General features: G+C 37.0%; 1 protein-coding gene across 4 annotated transcripts in view; it reads right to left on the bottom strand.

Annotated features, from left to right (window-relative positions):
• Positions 1 to 412: 412 nt before the first annotated feature.
• EML5 (EMAP like 5) overlaps positions 413 to 19,321 on the bottom strand; it is a 111,215-nt gene continuing 92,306 nt past the window's right edge. For 2 of the 4 annotated variants that reach the window (XM_068682987.1, XM_068682989.1), the window contains 11 exons: positions 18,148 to 18,321; positions 16,448 to 16,656; positions 14,210 to 14,367; positions 13,450 to 13,564; positions 12,788 to 12,976; positions 12,422 to 12,594; positions 11,517 to 11,679; positions 10,652 to 10,755; positions 8,759 to 8,912; positions 8,199 to 8,299; positions 413 to 7,885 (listed from right to left, as the gene is read on the bottom strand). In XM_068682987.1, the coding sequence (XP_068539088.1) occupies positions 7,849 to 7,885; positions 8,199 to 8,299; positions 8,759 to 8,912; positions 10,652 to 10,755; positions 11,517 to 11,679; positions 12,422 to 12,594; positions 12,788 to 12,976; positions 13,450 to 13,564; positions 14,210 to 14,367; positions 16,448 to 16,656; positions 18,148 to 18,321 (1,577 nt within the window). In that variant the 3' untranslated portion in view covers positions 413 to 7,848. Of the gene's footprint in view, positions 7,886 to 8,198; positions 8,300 to 8,758; positions 8,913 to 10,651; positions 10,756 to 11,516; positions 11,680 to 12,421; positions 12,595 to 12,787; positions 12,977 to 13,449; positions 13,565 to 14,209; positions 14,368 to 16,447; positions 16,657 to 18,147; positions 18,322 to 19,321 lie in introns of those variants that run through there. The other 2 variants (XM_068682988.1, XM_068682991.1) reach the window with 2 other exon arrangements.

The following is a 19,321-nucleotide window of genomic DNA, read 5'->3' as shown; positions in this document are numbered from 1 at the left end:
ACAATTTGTAAGGGCAGCAATGAACTACTGCTACCTCCATTGCTGAATTTCAACAGCTTTGATGTCTTACAACCTATTGTACAATGTTTAGCATAAGGCAAGCTGCTGACTTTTCTCTGAAAAAAAAAAAAGATGATTAAACCCACCCACAAAGCTAAAAGTGTATATATTTTTAAAGGGAATACTTCTAATGTATTTACTTAGATTATTACGTTATTTTAAGTGATCATTGTGGTCTTGTGTGTTCTTACATGAAATTTTACATTATAAACGCATTAACTTTCTTCAAAAATTAGTAATGCAGCATTTCCATTACTTATAATATGCTGTATACCCATAACTGAACTAAAAAGCATAAACCAAGCTCATAATATACCAGAAATGTTGTTGGTTGTTTTGTTTTTTTAAAAAGAGACTAGCTAGTTTGAGCCTGAAAACACAATACAACGCTAAGTAGCAGCAAGTAAAGAGAAAAAACAGACCAGAAATATGGAAGGTACTACCCAAGAGCACCACCATTTCATAAAAGTACAGAAAACCTTTTTTTTTTTTTATGCAATTTGTGCCAGTTTTCATGCCTGGAGTTTCTTTAGAAAGTATGTTTATTATATTCCCAAAGAACATTATATAGCGCATGTCCTAGGCATGACTAGTGCTTGGAAAACTCATAGAACTAATGGAAGGACCATTTACAGCTCCAGAGCTGAGGATTACGTGTTCAGATGGTTAAGTAATGTGCTGGAAGAAGATATTTAATTGCTCTGTTTCTTGGGAAGAATAAATGCCCTCTTTTTATCTGGTGGGCATGAAAAGATGCTCCCCTCCAAGCTCACGAATTTGCAACTAAATACATTAATGTAAAATTCATTTTCAGCAGCATAATGCTTTGTATCGCATGTCACTGTAGTACAAGCGTGGCTGTGGTTAGAGTTGACTGACCTCTCACAGCCACTACATATGAAGAAATATTTATTTGGTTTTGGTTTTTATTTTGTTTTGGTTTTGGCAGGTGGGGGGAGTGGAAGTTGGCTCCTGGGGGAGGAAAAAAAAATCAAGAATAATGGCAAAAAATACCAAATAATTTTTTGGATATTACATGTGAAACTCTGCCCTCTGAACATCTTATACAGAGGACTCAACATAAATACACCCTTACCAAATCCCTTTTTCAGAACCCACCAATGCAATACTTACTTCAGTAATCTACATCTTTATCCTTAATCATTCATCTCCTGCCTCATTCCCGCTGTGGGAACACCTGATGCTGGCACTAGCCTTATGAAATTTGCAGTTACATGAAATAACTGGGATATTTGTCCCCTGTGAAAGAATTCACGTTATGAAAAACAGGTAAAGCATAAGCAATGTTAATCCTCTAGTTTAAAATACCAGTTGTTAGGCCCAACTGGAAGTTAGGTGGGTACAACAAGCTTTTAAGAATGGAGTAAAGTCAGAGAAGACATTGAATCCTGGGCAAGTTGTGGGGACTGCAGTGCCATGGTGTTCCTATCAGTATTTGAGCACAAAGAATAGCATACTATGGTGTGAGTCAGACACATCTTTAAAACAATGGAACTAAAACGGTAATATTTTTTTTTGCTATCACAAAAAAAAAAAAGCCAAGTTTGGTTTTTGATTCTTGTTCCTCTTCCTTTCAAGTAAGCCTCCACATAACATCTATGCCCAAAGCAAGAGAGACAACCACAAGTAAATAAAAGGCAAAATTGCTTTGCAGGGTCTTGAGGTTATCCCACACCAAGCAATAGAAACAGAAAACTGCATTTTGGCTTTTGGAAGAGGAATCCAAACACATACAAACACACACTCCAGCTGTCACATCCCAAACTCAGCTGTCCTCTAGCAGGTACCCAGGAAGCAGTTCAGAGACCTGTGCACAGATGTTGTGCTTCTTACCAAGAGTCACTACCCATAAAAGTCAAGTTTAGTCATTTAAGCAGCACCTGTAATGAGTTCAGATTTTTAATGTAAAGTTTTCCTTAACTTAGTATTTCCTTACTTTGCAATGATTTACTTCACCGATTTCTACTGCTGTGCATTCATAGGCCTGTATTACATTCCTCTCCCCTGACTTAACAACACATGCATTTGGAGGCCTGAGACAAGGAACCACTGCAGGAAAACTCAGCCCACATCTATCTGACATTGCCCCCTGCAGATACATGGCCGTCCTCATCATCTGGCCACACCTGAGCTCAGGGATGGACCAACGACAGCTGTAGCCATGTCCATCATCTGCAGAGCTGCACATGGTCAGGAACAGAACCAAGAACTGGTGAATAAAGTCTCAACAGCCAAGAAATGGAAGAGGCAGTAAATGAAGGAGGCTGGTTGTGAAGAGGTTTCCAAATTATAACGTTTCTTTGGTTTAATACTTGTTTGTTTAAAGAAAGCATTTAAGCCCATTTGCACAGGAAACTAAAATAAGGATAAAAAGCAGAAAAGGCCTATTAAAACAAATCCATGCTTGGTTTATGGGGGAAAGACAAGTAGCATTAAAAAACAAAAACAAAACACCTTTAAATTCTTTTAGGTGAGCTCTCAAAGTTACATAGCATTTTTCTGTTTACCCTGTTCTCTCTGTTACCAAACATGCATGCACTGCAACAGCGGCTGCTGGTGTTAGCTGCTGTACTCCAGCACTAAGTGGCCGCCCCATCGGCATGGGAGTGGAAAGAGCAACACAGGGGAGCACCTGCACCTTCCCAAGAACGAGCCAACAACGCTGCCTGCAGCCTTTCCTCAAGCACTGTGACCAACACGCTACTGCTCACCAGTCCTTACCACAACAAGCAGCCACTGAAGAGCCTCCATCTGCAGGGAGATGTTTGCCTTTTGCTGCCAAGTGACGCGACTCCCCACCCACCACCAACACCAGTCCTTTAGCCTTGCCTTTGCCTAGTTATGAGCTCTCCTTCCTCTGTTTACCTTGTTTTCCTCTTTCTCATCTTCTCTGGGTTTGTATTTCTCGGTTTTCTATCCCTGTTTCCTCCATCCTGTCTTCCATTGTTTAAAAGGTAGCAGATGTTACAATTGCCTATTGTCACCATGCTCAGACCTTTTTTTTTTCCCCTCCACATGGTGAGGGAAAAGAACACTTTGTTTGTTTTTCTTAAGGTGATTTGGTTGGATTACTCATTTAACAGAGTTAACAAAAAATAGATTAAGATCATGGCTGTAATGCTGCAGGTAATCTAAGAAAGGGACAGTGAGCTATGACCTGTCCTAGCATCTGGGAAAAAAATCAGAACCGCCAAACCCACCCACTAATTTTTACTTACTTATGAATGATTTTGGCAAGGTAACCTTATTGTGGCTCTTGCACATATTATACACTTAAAACTATTATTTTTTTTTTTGAAATGAGTTCTAAGTCTGACATCAAAGTTGAAGATCAGCAGCTGGAGAAAACCAAAGGAACAGGCTGGGTCTGACCATGCCACGGTGACTGGTACAGAAAACGCATAGCGGGCTTTGGCAAGCTGACGTATCTAGCTATATAAGCAAAAATTGAATGGTGCCAGAAACTTTAGGAAAACAGAGCAGATTGCAAAGAAGAATAAGAAAGCCCATGAGAACATGGGTATGGAAATGCAAAGCAGTTACTGGTGCTAAAATCACTGATGTGGCAATTTGTGTTGTGACTTGCAATCTACTTCCCTTTCTGCAGAGCCTCCAGGATGATTCACTTAGTCCAAAATACTGAAAAGACATAATTTGTCTAGAGCTTACACTAGCAGAATAAAAACAATCTGTAAAGATTAAGGCTTGTCACATCTGGCACTGATAACAGAACAGGGAAGTACATCACACCTTGCCTGGGTAAGAACTGTATTTGAAACCGAGATCCTTGGCTTGTCCCACTACTGCACCCCAGGGAGCGAGAAGTAGTGGCAGGACTCCCCATTCTAGAGCCAGGAGGTAACTTATCTTTGCTTCTGATGGTGCAGTCAGTTCCAAGTCAGCATTAACCTGACTTGGATAAAGTTCAGAGCATCTCTGAAATGAGCATCTTGCTAAAACTGAAACCCTGATATTGAGCAAAATTGAAAGTACTCTGAACGTGTGCTTTCCTTCAAGTGTCAAAACCAATCATGTGAAATGCTTCCTTGTATCTTTCATTTTATACTATCTCTTGCCCTCCCTATCAAAATTTGAAAGGTATAATGAATACCTCCTTAAGAATGAGAAATTTAAGATTTCAAGTCTAAATGATTCAATGCATTTGGCTTACTAGTTCTCTCTAACCTAAACAGTGTTCCTTAGTTCCTAAACAATCACAATTTTCAGTTCTAAATGTGTTTATTTTAAATTGTTTGTCCTTAGGAGCTGGATTTTCTTTCACTCATTTTTTCTTTCCTAAGCATATTTAAGTAGTTTTCAAGAGCACATTTATTTTTATAGTGAAATGACATTTTGCTTTTCTTGAATCATTCTCCATTTCTTTTTCTTTTCAGTGGGTATTTGCATGATGCCCTCAACAACGTGCTTGAACTTCTGGTTAGCCCTGAAGCAGTCAGGCTGTTGGACCAGATGATCTTTGGAGGTCCCTTCCAACTAAGCTGTTCCCTTCTATTCTTATTACAAAAAAAAAAAACATTGCTGACTTTTAAGAACCCAAAGATATGTTTGCTACTCACCAGGAAGAGAAAAACAATTCGACTAGAAAGTAAAATCATCCATTATGAGTAAAGAAATTATGCAAAGAACTTCAGCTTCCACCTCAGCACTGCGTAATCACAAAAAAGGCCAGTTTGAGCCTTTCAGCCCACATTTCTCTGCAAGGCTTCCAAACACGAGGCTGTCACCAGTCCCTCCACATTCCAGATTTTTCCCCACCCCGTCATACCGGGTCACGGCAGGCAGCCCGTTCCACTCCACACACACTTCAAGCACTGATCCGGGTGGCCACAATGAGCAGGTTACTGCAGTAGCACTTAATGTAAACAGCGAATGAGGCACAATGACAAGCACCACAGACAAAAAGACCACAACGCTGCCATCTCGAACCACGGCTGCAGCCAGCCGCTCTCTTCAGCAGAGAATCCCAACTTGTCACCCAAAACACGCTCCGAGTGGTCCTCAGAAAGAAAGCTGCACCTGAGGCTGCTCGCATTTCACCTGGCAAACCACCAAGCAGTTTGTCATGGAAAATACCAGCTGCCCAACTGGCCACAACAGGAGGAACAAGGCTGATAGTTCTGTTTCTAAGCGCTCCTCAGCTTCCAGCTCCCACCCCAGCCCTTTACAGCTGCAGTGAGGATTAGGAGAACGACGCAGCAGGGAGAGCTGGTGGCTCAGACTCACACCATCGCCATCAGGCTCGCCCTGCTGCAGCTTGCCTGTCAGCCTCTCACTGGTACTCTACCACCAATGTGGCATTCGAGATTCCTCAGGAAAAAAGCACCAATGACAAATTATCAATGGACAGGCACAATTAGATCAACATAATTAATAAAGAGGTCGGGGTGCACGACCAGCAATGATACTACAGGGAGAGGGAACAAACCTCTTGGTAGCCCGCGTATCTCTAACACTGAATGAAGGTCTACAGAAGATCAGGAGGCTGGGAGATATCAAGCCTAGGATTTGAGGGGAAAACGTGAAAAGGCAGAAAAAGGACTCTGATCTGGCAGTCTGCGTAGGACAAACTAGGAAGGAGCAAGTAACAGCTATCCATCTTGAACTGATGAAGGGCAACCTTAAAATAGAGGCAGGAAAAATTTAACTTCATGTCAAGAAGCCCTGCACAGATGTATTTAACAGGGGATAGAATCACAGCTATAGAAAAGCACACTACTGTGGATTTCTCTGGCCAAGATTTAAATGTCAGTTACTAATTTTCACATAAAACAGGCAGGCAGGCAATAAGGTCATGAAACAGATCAGATCTGTTCGTAATTCTCAGACGCAATTCCCCTAAAATCAAAACCATTACTGCTAAGATTTCCCTGTACACTCACAAACCAAATCCACAGATCCACAAATCCTGTAGAACAGCAGCAGCATGACTGGCAAGATTTTGCTAAAAAAAACATGCCAAGAAACCTGATAATAGTCTAGTTCATCAATTTCTTTAAAATAAATATTTGTTATAGCTTGATATATAAAATATATTATCTAAGATTGTGGGGTAACTATCCTTTTAGAGTACATAATAAGCATTTTTGGACCTAGAAGAGCACAGAAGTCTGGCTGATTAACTTTTTTCACCCTCCTATAAGCAAACCTTCCCATTCCCTCTATAACCACCATGCACACAAGATGCTTACAAGAACGGATGAGATTTATTTCATTTTTACTTTTATCTGGCATAAGAGAATGCAAGAGGTGAATAATATCGTCTACTGACTGACCTAAACAAATGGCATCATTAAAGTAATGCTGACTTACATAGACAGAGATCTTTACGTTCACAGCAGAATGTCATTGTGAGTAGCGCTGATAATTTGTTACTTTTGTTCCCTTCTATGTTGAATGAAAGATAACTGCACAGATTAAAACCAAGTTCAGTCTGTAATGCATTTCTATGACATGATTTAGACAAATAGCTGATGAAATCTCCTTCACTAATACCCAAAACAGTTTTGTTCAGGTTTTCACCATCACTGAAATGTTTTTTTCAACTCAGTTCTGCTGCAGGATGAGATAAATGCACTTATGCTAGAGGTGACAGCAGGTCCATTTAAAGAAGCATTATGATTGGACATTTTTATTTTTTTATTTTTTTTTTACAATCAGGAGAGAAATCTGAGTAGACACCTCTCCCAGCTAGTCCCAACTCTGTTAAAAAGTTCAAATGTACAAAATATAATGTTTGGAAAGTTTATATTCTCTCTGAATTCCCCCTATGATGCTGAGAAAATAAATCAATTCATATTGCTATGAAATTGTATTTTTGCAACTGGTGACATTCCAAGCCTTATCAGTTATGAAGACTATAAAATCCTCACCTTAGTCCACAATTCCAGCATAGAGGCTATCAGCCCATTCAAGTAACACAGCAATAATCTCTCTTCCACTGAGAATAACTTTTATTCAAAAGGCAAAAATCGGAGTTAGACTTTTAGGTTGTGGGCAAGGCACTCGCAAAGTGAGCAAATCTATTTTTGCTCACTGAACTAATTTAATGTTTAAGTGCAACAAAAACACTAAATTAGCCATGAAGATCATGCGTATCCAGCAGCTTTCACCAGACATGATTGTGACCCAGGCCTCTAAATACAGAAATATTTAAGTCCTAAGGAACCAGCTGTCTTATTTTCTGCTTCACCAGAAGGAAGTTCTGTTTCCTTTTGATCAATCATAGAAATATCATTTGCCATTATAATAAACATTTATTAAAATACTATATATTTAAGAGTTAATATATGGTTTCTTTCAGTAATAAAATATGGAATACTCTTTTTTCAATGATATTCAGACCCCAAAACTTAAAGAAGAAACATTCATGCTCAAAATAGATCAATGTACAGCACTAGGTCAGAAATAACATCTCTTGATTAAAAACCCAGGATCTTACTGTGAAACTGTACATTGACCAACAATTCCCTTTTCCCTTTTATCCATGTACTTCATTTTCAACATCTGGCAGTGAGTGAAATACAAACCCGGATTACTGAAGCAAATCTAATGGCCTCAGCGTATTTGTTACAGTCTATCCTTCCGACAGACTCTGGATACTTGTCTTTCAGAGACGGATCGCTCCGTGTCTTGGATCAGCACCATTTCTTAAGCATGCAGGGCACAGTAGAATATCACATTGCAATCCTGGGTATTTCATGCCTGGTACTTCATGCAGCATCCTCTTTGCAAGTCTCCATGTCTCCCTCAGTGAGGCATATGCACACACTTCCAAACAAACAAGCTGTGTTTTCCAGAAGGTTAAAAAACAAGATGTAAAACTACAATATGGTTAAAAGAAAGAGCTAATACAGTCAAAAGAAAAATATCAGTTAAATTAGTTAAATATATGATATACTCTGAATACAGAAATGTACTTTTTTGATTTAGTGAATCTTAACTGTTCATATTAACATCTGAACTATTGGTTTTGTTGCAAATAACCACTTTTACATACAAACAGAAAAACAGAGATAAAATGTTTGAGCTTTATACTGCTATGAATTGCTCCTGACCACTCCTATGTACTTTCAGACAATAACAGAAAGGAAACGTACCTGCAGTCATCCCCTCCTGCACTAACCACGTATCTATCTCCACTTGTAAATCGAATATTAGTTAAGTGGGCAGAGTGACCTAAGAATCGTTTGTGTTTTGCCTGGAAAAAAAACAACAAAACAAAACACACAATAAAATGACAGAATGTAAATAATCTATGTCCTTGTAAATCAGACCAAGTATGCATGTTTATCTACTTTTTTATTCTTTCTTATATTTACATCATTCAGAATGTTACACAGGTTTTCAGATGTGAAAGATGTGAAGAACTCCCACTGAGCTGCAATAAAGATTAAATTGTCTCCAAATGAGACGGTATCTGCAAATTCGGAACAATGCTCAAGCTAACACAACAATTCAAAATATATTTTGTCACACGATTAATGTCTAGAAACTTTGTATAAAATCCCTAACACTGAAAATATGATTTTCATTAGATGTGTGCAAACTGATTATGCAGTACAGTCTCAAATTGTGAAAATTAACCATGCCAGTATTAGTGAATATATATATATATATATATTTTTTTTTAGTAACTATGCAAAAAACAAGTTCTTACAAATTTTTCAGGACATGGGAAGTCAAACAGTTTGACCATGCCAAAATCATCGCCTGTTACAAGATTGATTCCCGAGTGAGAGACACAGGCACAGTTAACATCAGCTTTTTCAGCATGCCTGGACCAGATCCCAATTACTTCATCCCCTAGAACACTGAAACAGAAGAGCAAGAGATTATTTTGAAAATTTCAGGAAAACAGTGAACAGCTTTTACTAATGTAACAGGTTTAAAAAAAATGTCATTTTTACATTTTATTCTTAGACATAAAAATCTTTTTTTGTAACTAATATTTATAATATTATATAATTGCTTCTGAAATTTATTCAGTCTTAAAATTCCCAGAATATTGTGGTCCATGACCACACTAACCAGTCAAAGAACTATTAATAGTACTAACAACAGTGCGGAGTGACATTTGCCAAAAATGAAGAAAGACAAAAAAAAGAATGCCATAGCACAAGGGTTGGATGAATAAGGATTAACTATGAGAGAATAATAATAAAAAATAGAATTAACAGGAACATAAGGAGAATATAACATTTTCATATCAATTAGATGAAAAGGTTGCTTGAGTCCAATTCATTAATATGGGGGGAGGGGACAGAGGAAGAAAATAAATAATTGTTCTAAACAGACTTCATTATCTTATGATTCCAAAACAGACATTTATAGAAAACTTCATTTGTAAAACCTTTTCCAAATTTGCTTTTTATTCAGCTGTGCTTACAATGTATGGGCTGCCTTACAAGAATGCACAGAAATGTGCATTCTGTCACTTGTTAGGAGGTGTATAATTTGGCATTTTTCTGTGATTTTTTCCCACAGATCAGAGCACATTATACTCAAGAAAGAATTTCTTGAGTATATATTATATATTATACTCAAGAAATATATATAATATTATATATTATACTCAAGAAAGAATTTGTACTTCAAACATAACAAATTGGGTCAAAAAACATACATTTCTTGTTTTCATATCAAAGAGGTGACAAAAATGAATTACGGGACACACACACACAAAAAAAAAAAAAAAGCAAAATGGTTCAGAGCCCTCTGAAAAATTCATAGTTCTAGCAACAAAATATTCAGAATTAGTACTGTTTAAACTGATCCATACATGTATGGATCTCAAATTTTGCCTGAGACATTATTGCTTTGCCTGCAAGCAATAATTGAAAGCAGGCAAGGAGCCGAAAATTAGGGAAAGGAAATTAGATTTGCATAAAGTGTAAAATAATAAATATAAAATGTATATATTTAAATATGTAATAAAATATAATACTCTTTCATTCTTCACAAAATTTCTAAATCCATTTTAATTAACTGTAGTAACTTTAAGGTATTTTGAGGTACTTTTGTACAACTTTTAATATGAAAATGTTAATAGCAGTTTAAGTATACACATAGCATTAATGATATACTAATAAAACTCAAATTATCAGTCCTGTGCTGTCTTTTCTTGTTTTTAATTATTTTAGTTTTCCCTGCACTCCAATCATTATTTTGCATTATGTTGCACCCCAAATCATTATTTTGGGGCAAAAAATGCAATTAGTCCAGGCAACTTGCACAGCAGAATTAAAAAATACTGAGGCTGCTATAGATATGATCAAAGGAAACTAGAGATACATAATGAATAGAAAGGCACACTTTAGAGAGATCAGTTTTTATCTGATACTTTGACCAGTCAAGCAGCTCATGTTCTACCAAGAGAACATGCTATGCACTTTGTTTTGCTGCAGAGTACCTACCTGATATGTTGCCAGAGTATATGGATGCATTTAAAGAAGGTATTTGACTGGATGAAGGGATGAAATATACTTTTAAACAGTAGGTACTTCTGGAAGTTGCAAGCATTTTAACAGGTGTCAACCCGTGAACTGCTTACCTTGTCCATGTAGCCCATGTTATTCTGTCAATCACAGCCTGGTCCACAAGCTGTTTTCCTGAAGGCACTTCATAGACTTGCCTTTTGTAAGACCCAGTAGAGACCTTTGAAATGAGCACAGACAACAGTTCATAAGAATTTAAAATAAATGAATTTATTTGAAATGATGAGGTTATAATTTTAAAGGGTTTTGAAAAGCATTTTCTTGATGTTGTCTATTCATAAATCATCTTGCTCAGTGAGCTGAAAATCCTCCAAAATCTACGCAAGTATAAAGCATCAGCAAGAAAGAGTAAGACATATTCAATTTTAAAATGTCTAATCAATAAAATGTAATTGAAACATCTCACATTCTGCCCATAATATTAATTCTGTCTATACATTGTGTATTTTGTCATGTATATGTGAACATAAATAAATAAAAAAGGCACAAGGCTGGAAGTTCTAACACCATGTTTTTGACGCTGCTCTGTGAAGGCTAGAACTGAAAAGAAGTGCAATGTTACCATTCTTGTCAGGGATGTGAAGTATTCACAGTTCCCTGAGACATAATGAATGATAGATTGTACTCCTTCCTTGTTTAAGATAACCCATCTGCATCTGGGAAATAGAAAGGCAGGGGAAACCCATTACAGTGATTTTGAAATCTGTTTCTTCTTTCTATGCTTATTTCTTGTACTTAGTTTTCACAGAGACTATTTATGTCATCCACTTACCACGAAAATAAAGTAACAGTCTAGTGACAGTAACCTACTACTCTGACACTTCATTACAAAACTGAGTAGTTGTCAAAGGAGAATAGTTACACAGTATCTGTCATGAGTACATTTGCTATTCAGTATCTTGAACAATGAATGACTGATACCTGGAGATAACAGCTATCTGCAGAGAAGTCCATCTGGATCACAAAACTTGGGATATCTTTGCAATAGCTGACTCGATTTAGTGTGGGACCCAACGTCAGATCATAAAAATCCACTGCATTTTCACTGGAACCGACTGCTAAGTAACGAGAATCTGGGCTAAACCTGAACAGATGAAAGAGTTTATGAATATATATACTTGCAGTAAATTGTAATACAGGTTGGCACTTACAATAGGTGTAATACAGGATTTGAGAAACACAGGTTAATTTGCGTTTCAAGCTTATGCTAACCAGAACTGAAGAGAAAGGTGGAGCATTCATGATTCATTTATCTAACAGAGGGAACAGTCTTTTCCTCCTTTAAGTAAGCTTTTACCTGACTCAGGAAATGGAAACAAAGTTTTCCTTCTGCTGAATAAATTCTTTCTAATAAACCATAACTAAGAGCAAGCTGACAGAAGAGGCATTTCCATTGCTTCTGTGATGACATCCAGTCACCTTCTGTAAACCTCTGACCTCACTTTACCTCCTACACATCATCTTACCCTGTTCCTTTTTATGCCTACTGATACGCCCCCTGATTAGGATGGTCTCTTCCTATTTTTCCATTTACTTTCCCTTCCCTTTTCATTTTATCTAATCCTTGTCAGTATCACCTGAGACTCCACTTCCTGTAGAGGGCCTGTTTTTTGACTGATGGCTATTTCTTAACTTCATGTAGTTCCTCCTTTCTTTTTATTCCTGGTAGAGGAATAATCAAACTCTGGAATTCACTCACTGATTCCAGCTCTGAAATGTCATTGCAATGCTCCTCAGAAATACACAATGAAACTGTATTTTTCAAAATCAAAAGAATACGAATTTCTAGAATACTATGAACATACAAAGCCATTAAGTTTTCTGACCTGATATCTTGGATAGCTGATCTTCTGTCCCTTTTTTTCCCCCAAATTTTCAAAGATGTCACAAGCAAGATAATAAATTCTCCATTTTTCATGCCAATGGCTACCATATCACCTTCTGGGCTGTAACAAACAGTACGAGCTGCATGCCCTAAGCTGACTTTGTTCAGCATCTTCTGTGAAGAAATAAGAATCCAGAAAAGTAAATGTCTCTATCTGTTCATATTTCAAAAGTACATTATGCTTTATAGTATCAGATGAATTGTTTTCAGAATACATTAAAAAGCAAGCTTTGAATCCTCAACACCACCACACGTCTAGGATATTTTTTTCTTTTTTCCAAAACAAGAACTGTTCTTCAGCACCTACCTTTTCAGCAATATCCCAGAGTCTTACTGTGCCATCTTCTGCAGCAGAAAGGAAAAAATCTCTGGAAGGATGTGTTGCTAGGCCCCAGATTGGTCCATCCATATGACCATTAATTAGAATATTACATGCAGCATTTTTCTCTCCAACTTCAATTATTTCAGCATTTCTTGTGCCAACAAGAATTTTTCCCTTGAACAACAGTGGAAGAATTATCTATGATTTAATACACTGGCTACTCATGATTATAAAAATATAAACCAAAGCTATAGTTAAGTCAAGAAAGTTTGCTTAAATCAAATCAAAACTAATTTACTTCTTAAAATCATCTATGATCTCCTAGAGTACAAAGAGGTAGCTGAATCACAGCACCAGTGGAATTATTGCTTGAAAGTCAGATATTTGAAATGTGGAAAAGAATAGAAAATAGAAAAGAAATCCTTAGTCCTTAATCAAATATGTAAAGAATATTAACCTAATTAAGACTAAGACCTCCTAAAACTTTTAATTCTTAAAAGTCAAATGTAGACACCTTGCAGCCTAACATTTAATGTCAAATACTAAGAGAAAAAGAAAGCAAATAGTTTGTCATATTTTCAATGCCATAGATCAACCCATGGATTATAAAAAAAAAAAAAAAGTTTAAGTCATGATGATTCCTTTACCTTGCCTCTACAAACAGAGCGAACACAGTCAGTCATTTGTCCTGTCTCCAGTCTGAAGGCACGACATCGTTTTAGCTCTTGATCCCATAGTTTAACTGCTCCTCCTTCCTTTGATCTATTAAGAAAGCAGGAACAACAACAAATATAACAGCTGGCACAAAAAACTCAATGAATACATGAAAGAGCTATATAATTTAATGTAATTTATTGTAACTGAGGCATTTAAATCTGTTTTAAATCATTAAAGAACCAGTTGTTTTTACTGAACAGGTGATGAGCCTCCTAGCTAAGCAAGAACTACTGATTCAAAGTCCTCACTGTACTACTTTACAGAACAAGCTCTAAGATGGTCACTGCTAAGCTTAGTCTGAATTAGTATCTCCTAGGGAATTTGTCTAGTCAAAGGAGCAGTGAAGTATGTGAACAAATTGCCATCTTATTATTAGGACAGGCAGCAATTATCAAAATACAGTTGAAGGAAACAGGATATATATATGTCTTTTAACACATTTGCTGTGAAATAAATTGCAAAAGACACTAGAGGAAAATCATGTCTCTTCTAGTCAATGGAAAAAAATAAGTACAAGAAGCTCATGTGGGATGACTTGCATTTTGTCTACTATTCAGCGATCCAAAGGTGACTACTCACAGCTTTGACATCTCAGTCAACTACTCCACATTAAAAAGTATAAACCAAAATCATTTTTAGAGAATACATGTGCTTGCAGAAGCAAAAAAATAAAAAATAAATATGACTCACGGCCTTTCCTTGCCTCCTGTAACAATCAAGCCATCTCTTAATGTGGTATACATTGTGAAAACTGGTCCGTTGTGAGCTTTGGCCACAATTCGTATCAAGACATGATCTTTCCAAACACAAACATCTCCACTGATAGTACCCGTAAATGTCAAGTTATTCTGAAAAGAGGAAAAATATACTAATCAACTGATTCTGAGTAAGGCCGGAGAAAAACATTCAGAAACAAAGATCATCACCATTTGCTTTTAGTCTAGATTGCTTTTTTTGTATGCCTGTGTAGGAGAATTAAGACATGTAGGGTCAGAACAAGCTGCTATTTGCTTTGTTGAAGTCTGAAACACATGGTTTCTTATAGCTAATAGGCTCTACATTGCAGAAAAAAAAAATGCAGTGACTTAAAATTCAGCTATAGTGTTATCTGTTTTCAGCTTATTAGGTGTGCACAAATGTTGTTAAAGATGAAGACCAGGAACAGTTTTGACATTCCACACAAACAGGCAATTTGTACCATCTTGCTATATGCATTATGATTACAGTAACTAGTAGTTTATGAAGAAAACAGCCTGCTATTAACTCAGACTGTAATTATCTGATTTCCTTTTTCTCTGCCTCCAATTTTTGGAAGGTAATAAAAATAACAACCTCGTGTATTTAAAGATAACTTATTAGGATACACTGAAAACCATCAGAAACTAAGGAAGAATCCTCAAATTCAGTGTCCTGTATAGTATTTTGTGTAATATGCATGTGTTTGACAAGAACACTTTCCTTGAACTGGGTGACGCTGATGTTCTACATCCTTATTTAAAGGGGGTGGTGGTGGTGGTGGTGCCCCTGATGAATGAGTAAGTAAAAGAGCACTGGAGATAAACGTGGGGGCAGATCCTCTGACCATCCTCACGACATAACCGTTGGGCTGATTTTTAACCTGTTTTAGAGCACCTGAACCAGCTCCTCCTGAGATAAAAGTCAAAGAATAGCAGCACTTCCAGAACTGTTGCCTACAAGCAGTATGGAAAACGCACCAGGTGTCACTTCATTCAGGTTGCGTATCTTTTTTACAAAATCCTTCCAAGTTTTGCATCCTCAGACAACCTCATATCATGCTCCAGGACATTCAGCATGAAGCCGAATTTATATGCTAAGAAGCATCCCTCCATAATAAAGTTCACTGAGGGTTCCAAAACACCAACTAATGCCTGGGCTGTGCATCTCTAGCACCTAGCATTTGGAAGATAACTTCTCACTTTGCAGGAAGACATGAAGCTCTGAAATCTCTTAGATTAGATGATAAGAAGAAATTATTTACTCAGAGGGTGGTGAGGCACTGGAACAGGTCGCCCAGAGAAGCTGTGGATGCCCCATCCCTGGAGGTGTTCAAGGCCAGGCTGGATTGGGCTTTGGGCAACCTGGTCTGGTGGGAGGTGTCCCTGTTTATGGCAGGGGATTGGAATCAGATGCTCTTTAAGCTCCCTTCTAAGCCAAACCACTCTATGAAATCAAAGGTACCTAAAGAGACACCACTGTGGAAAACAGGTAGTCTTACAAAAACATGAAACCTCCAGCCATTTACAGTTTCAGAAGTCTAAATCAATAGTACAAATTAAGTCTGGACCCAATAGGCGGGTCAGAAAGCACACATGCAATAAAAGAGAAGGATCACTTCAAAAGAAAGCTATGGCCACCTGCCCAGCTGAAGATATGAATACTGCTCATTCAAAACAAGCCCTGAAATGGCAAGGATGTGGAACTTAGCAACAAGACCTACATCTGTCAAAAACAAAAAGCAAAACAAAACCCTACTGAGGTCATCTAACTGTCATAGATGTTAATGAATGCCCCAGGTCAGTGTTGCTCTCAGATCACTCATGAGTAATAACGCATGCAGAATAGAATATAATCACCCCTAGGTGGGCATAAAATTAGCCTCAGTTCTACTGTTGGGTTCCCACAGCCTACATAATCAGCTTTGTTGCATTTGGATTAAATATCAACCAGTGTCTTATCAACCCAAAGCACCTATAGCTTGTTTCTTCTGAAAACAAAATTACGTAAGACTTTCTATTAGTTTATGTTAGTTCTAACTAAAAGTATTAGAAATGCTAAACTGAATTTATAAAACAACTGACATACTTATTAAGAGGTTAAAAAAAGTCTCAGTTAAAACTAATAAAGGCAGAGAAAAGTCAAGAAATTTTTGTATGTATACATTTTAAAGTAGTTCGTTAAGGTACATACAGCTCCAAAAGCTACAGACAGCATTGTTTGCATTCGTGCATCTTCTATGGAACTCAGCAGCCCTTTTTTACTGAGAAGAGCTCTTCCAGCCAGTGTCCAGAACCTCACGTGTTTTACTCCCACAGAAACAAACTGGGTATCTGAGTCTGGTCTGAATTCTGCTACAAATATACGCTGGTTATGACCAGCTCGGCTGGCAATTTTGGCACCTGGTAAAAAAAGAAAATGGACTTCTTAATGCACAAGGAAAAATATACATTTATGGCAACATTTATTTGTTTATTCATTCTAGAGAATGATGAATCATACAAGAGCACAGGGGAAGGAAAAGTAAAAACTGCTCCTAAATTATGATGTAAATGTTAAAAAGTGACTTAATAAGAGCCAGTAGCAAGGTGTAGCACCTAATGAAGGTGCCATCTACATATAATTTTCCTACTTAAATTTTTCTACTTTTTAATTTTCTTACAATTACTTATAAGAGGATTAGGAGCTCAGATCCAAGTAAGTATTCATCTCCTCTTAAATTCCTAGGAATCCTTCGAAAATCACATACTCTGAACAAATTACAAGAGACTAATGAATGACTTCTCTGGAAATTTTGTCTGAAAATACTTCATTTCTTTCTATAGAAAATGCAGAAAATGACTGTGTTACATATGGTCTTAGATTCAAAGGTAATGCTCTTCCAGTCTTTCCAGAGTTATTAAAATCAGACATTTTGACCCATAAATATCAAGGTTCCTCAACAATTTTATTACCTGAAAAAGACATTATATTACCTGACCTCCTGTGCTATTTAGCCCTTTCTAGGGAATACACATCTTAGCTGCCATGCTCAAGCTGTATCAGCTTTTAATGATGAGCACAGGTATATTCTGACTGAAATGGCAGTGAATTGCTGCAAAGGCTTTTGCTTCACATTTTCACATGAGCTAAGACTGCATAAATGCACAATTTGATCCTGAATCCAGCTACACAAGCTGTGAAGGATCATTTAAATTGATTTGGTAGCTTATTTATAAACTTCCGAGAGATACTAGTCAATCAACAGAAATCTCAAAAGAGAGAGCAAATAAACCAGTAAGACTAAAGAATCAATATTAAAATCTGGGTATGGCTTTGACAGATAGGAAGGAGACAACCTAATTGCTTTATTCTAAATCCTGAACTTGGATCAAAGCCAACCTGAATAAATGTAGTATAACTTAATACAGAAATACCATAGTGGCACAGATGAGCTGTACTGGCATCACATTTCTGCAATTTGCAACTTTGGGGGGATTATTTTAGTAGTAAAACAGGTTATCAGACTTCAGAAGAGAAAGGAACAGAAAAGAACAGAACATTTTATCTGTGAGCAATAAAGACATTTATAAAGGGTTTTTACCAAGCAATAAAGAAATAGCTGAAAGATTTATATATTTTAGAGGAAGAATACATTTTTCCTTCATTATTCTAATTATAAATCAGAGAACTATCTTCATCTTTATGTAACAGTTCCAAAGGAGGTATATTTAGCAATTATTAAAACAGATAAGTACATTTAGCTTACCTCTTCTTGCACAGTGCATAGTGCACACCATTTATTGTAATAATTTTCCATCTGCTGATACATATACGTTATAACTGTCTTTGACTCAGTCCAATATACTTCTAACAACATAAATCCATTCTACAAAAAACAACCACTTTCCTACCTTCCTGCCACTTCCAAATGGTAATGGTATGTTCGGGATCCAGCCCTACAGAGAGCAGCAGTTTGCCAGTGGCACTGAAACTGACTGAGCAAACTCCCTTTGAATGGTAGCACCGTAGTACTGATAATGTCTGTTTGTTCATTGCATCCCACACATGAATAGAAGGAGCTGTAGCTACACAAATACATATTAAAAGAAAAGTTAATTAGCATATGTATTGAAAGTGTCTAATGATTTGCTTACTGAAGTGATTATTATTTTTTATTAATAGGACAAAATTATTCTGGTCAGATGAAAAGAAAGAAAAGAAAGGAGATTTTGGCCTCTGCTGGCAACCAGTTTCCTGCAAACAGGATCATTAAGCCAGAACTAAGAATTTGGCCTCATTATACTACTGGAGATGTAAATGTTGCTTAATGTGTAACTGGTTTTCTGAAGCACAGCAAAAGCTATAAAACATGGCAAAAGCTCTAAAAGCAAGCTGTTTTCTCCTGTTTATTTATTTTTGTTTGTTTGTTTGTTTTTTTCTTGAGTAAAAGGTGTCTCAACATGCTAAATCAAACCTCTACAAACAGTGAGTAGACAATCAAGAACATAATTTCTAAGTGGGGCTTTTGGACAGCTGATAACTTCTGAGAAATCAGGTTACAGTACAAGACCAGAATCTCCTTTTCTATTAAATGGCCATCTGTCTGAAATGTATGCTCTCCTAGGAGAACGTCAGTTGAATAATCAGCTTAGTTACTAGTGTAGGAGAACTAGAGTATTTAATTTAGTTTGTATTGTTTGGACTGTAAGCTGAACCACCTTTCTCTGCTATTAATGTATGCTATTATTCCTATTATGGTGACAGCTAGGGTCTTTTTCCAAATGCAATGCCTTCTCCAAAAGATCTTACAATCCAAGTATAGTTTGCAATTTCTGAGCAGCATCCAGGACAGTAATAATCTCCCTCAAACTTCTTTCCTTCTAACCTCAAGTAAATCTCACTGCCTAGTCAGGAGGTTACCAGTTGCAGTCTTAGACCCAGATTCACATAAATTAAAATCCATTTCAGCTCCGTGCTTTATTTCTAATTAGCTAAATCTAACCCCTCAAAAGGACCCATACAATGGGAAACAGTACGCACAGGGATTTAGATAAAATTTTAGCCACATTAAACTAAATTTTCAAG

The sequence above is a fragment of the Anas acuta genome, chromosome 5 (genome assembly GCF_963932015.1).
Source record: "Anas acuta chromosome 5, bAnaAcu1.1, whole genome shotgun sequence".
Taxonomy (NCBI): domain Eukaryota; kingdom Metazoa; phylum Chordata; class Aves; order Anseriformes; family Anatidae; genus Anas; species Anas acuta.
Note: the sequence above shows the minus strand (reverse complement) of the source record. Positions and strands in the feature narration are given on the sequence as shown.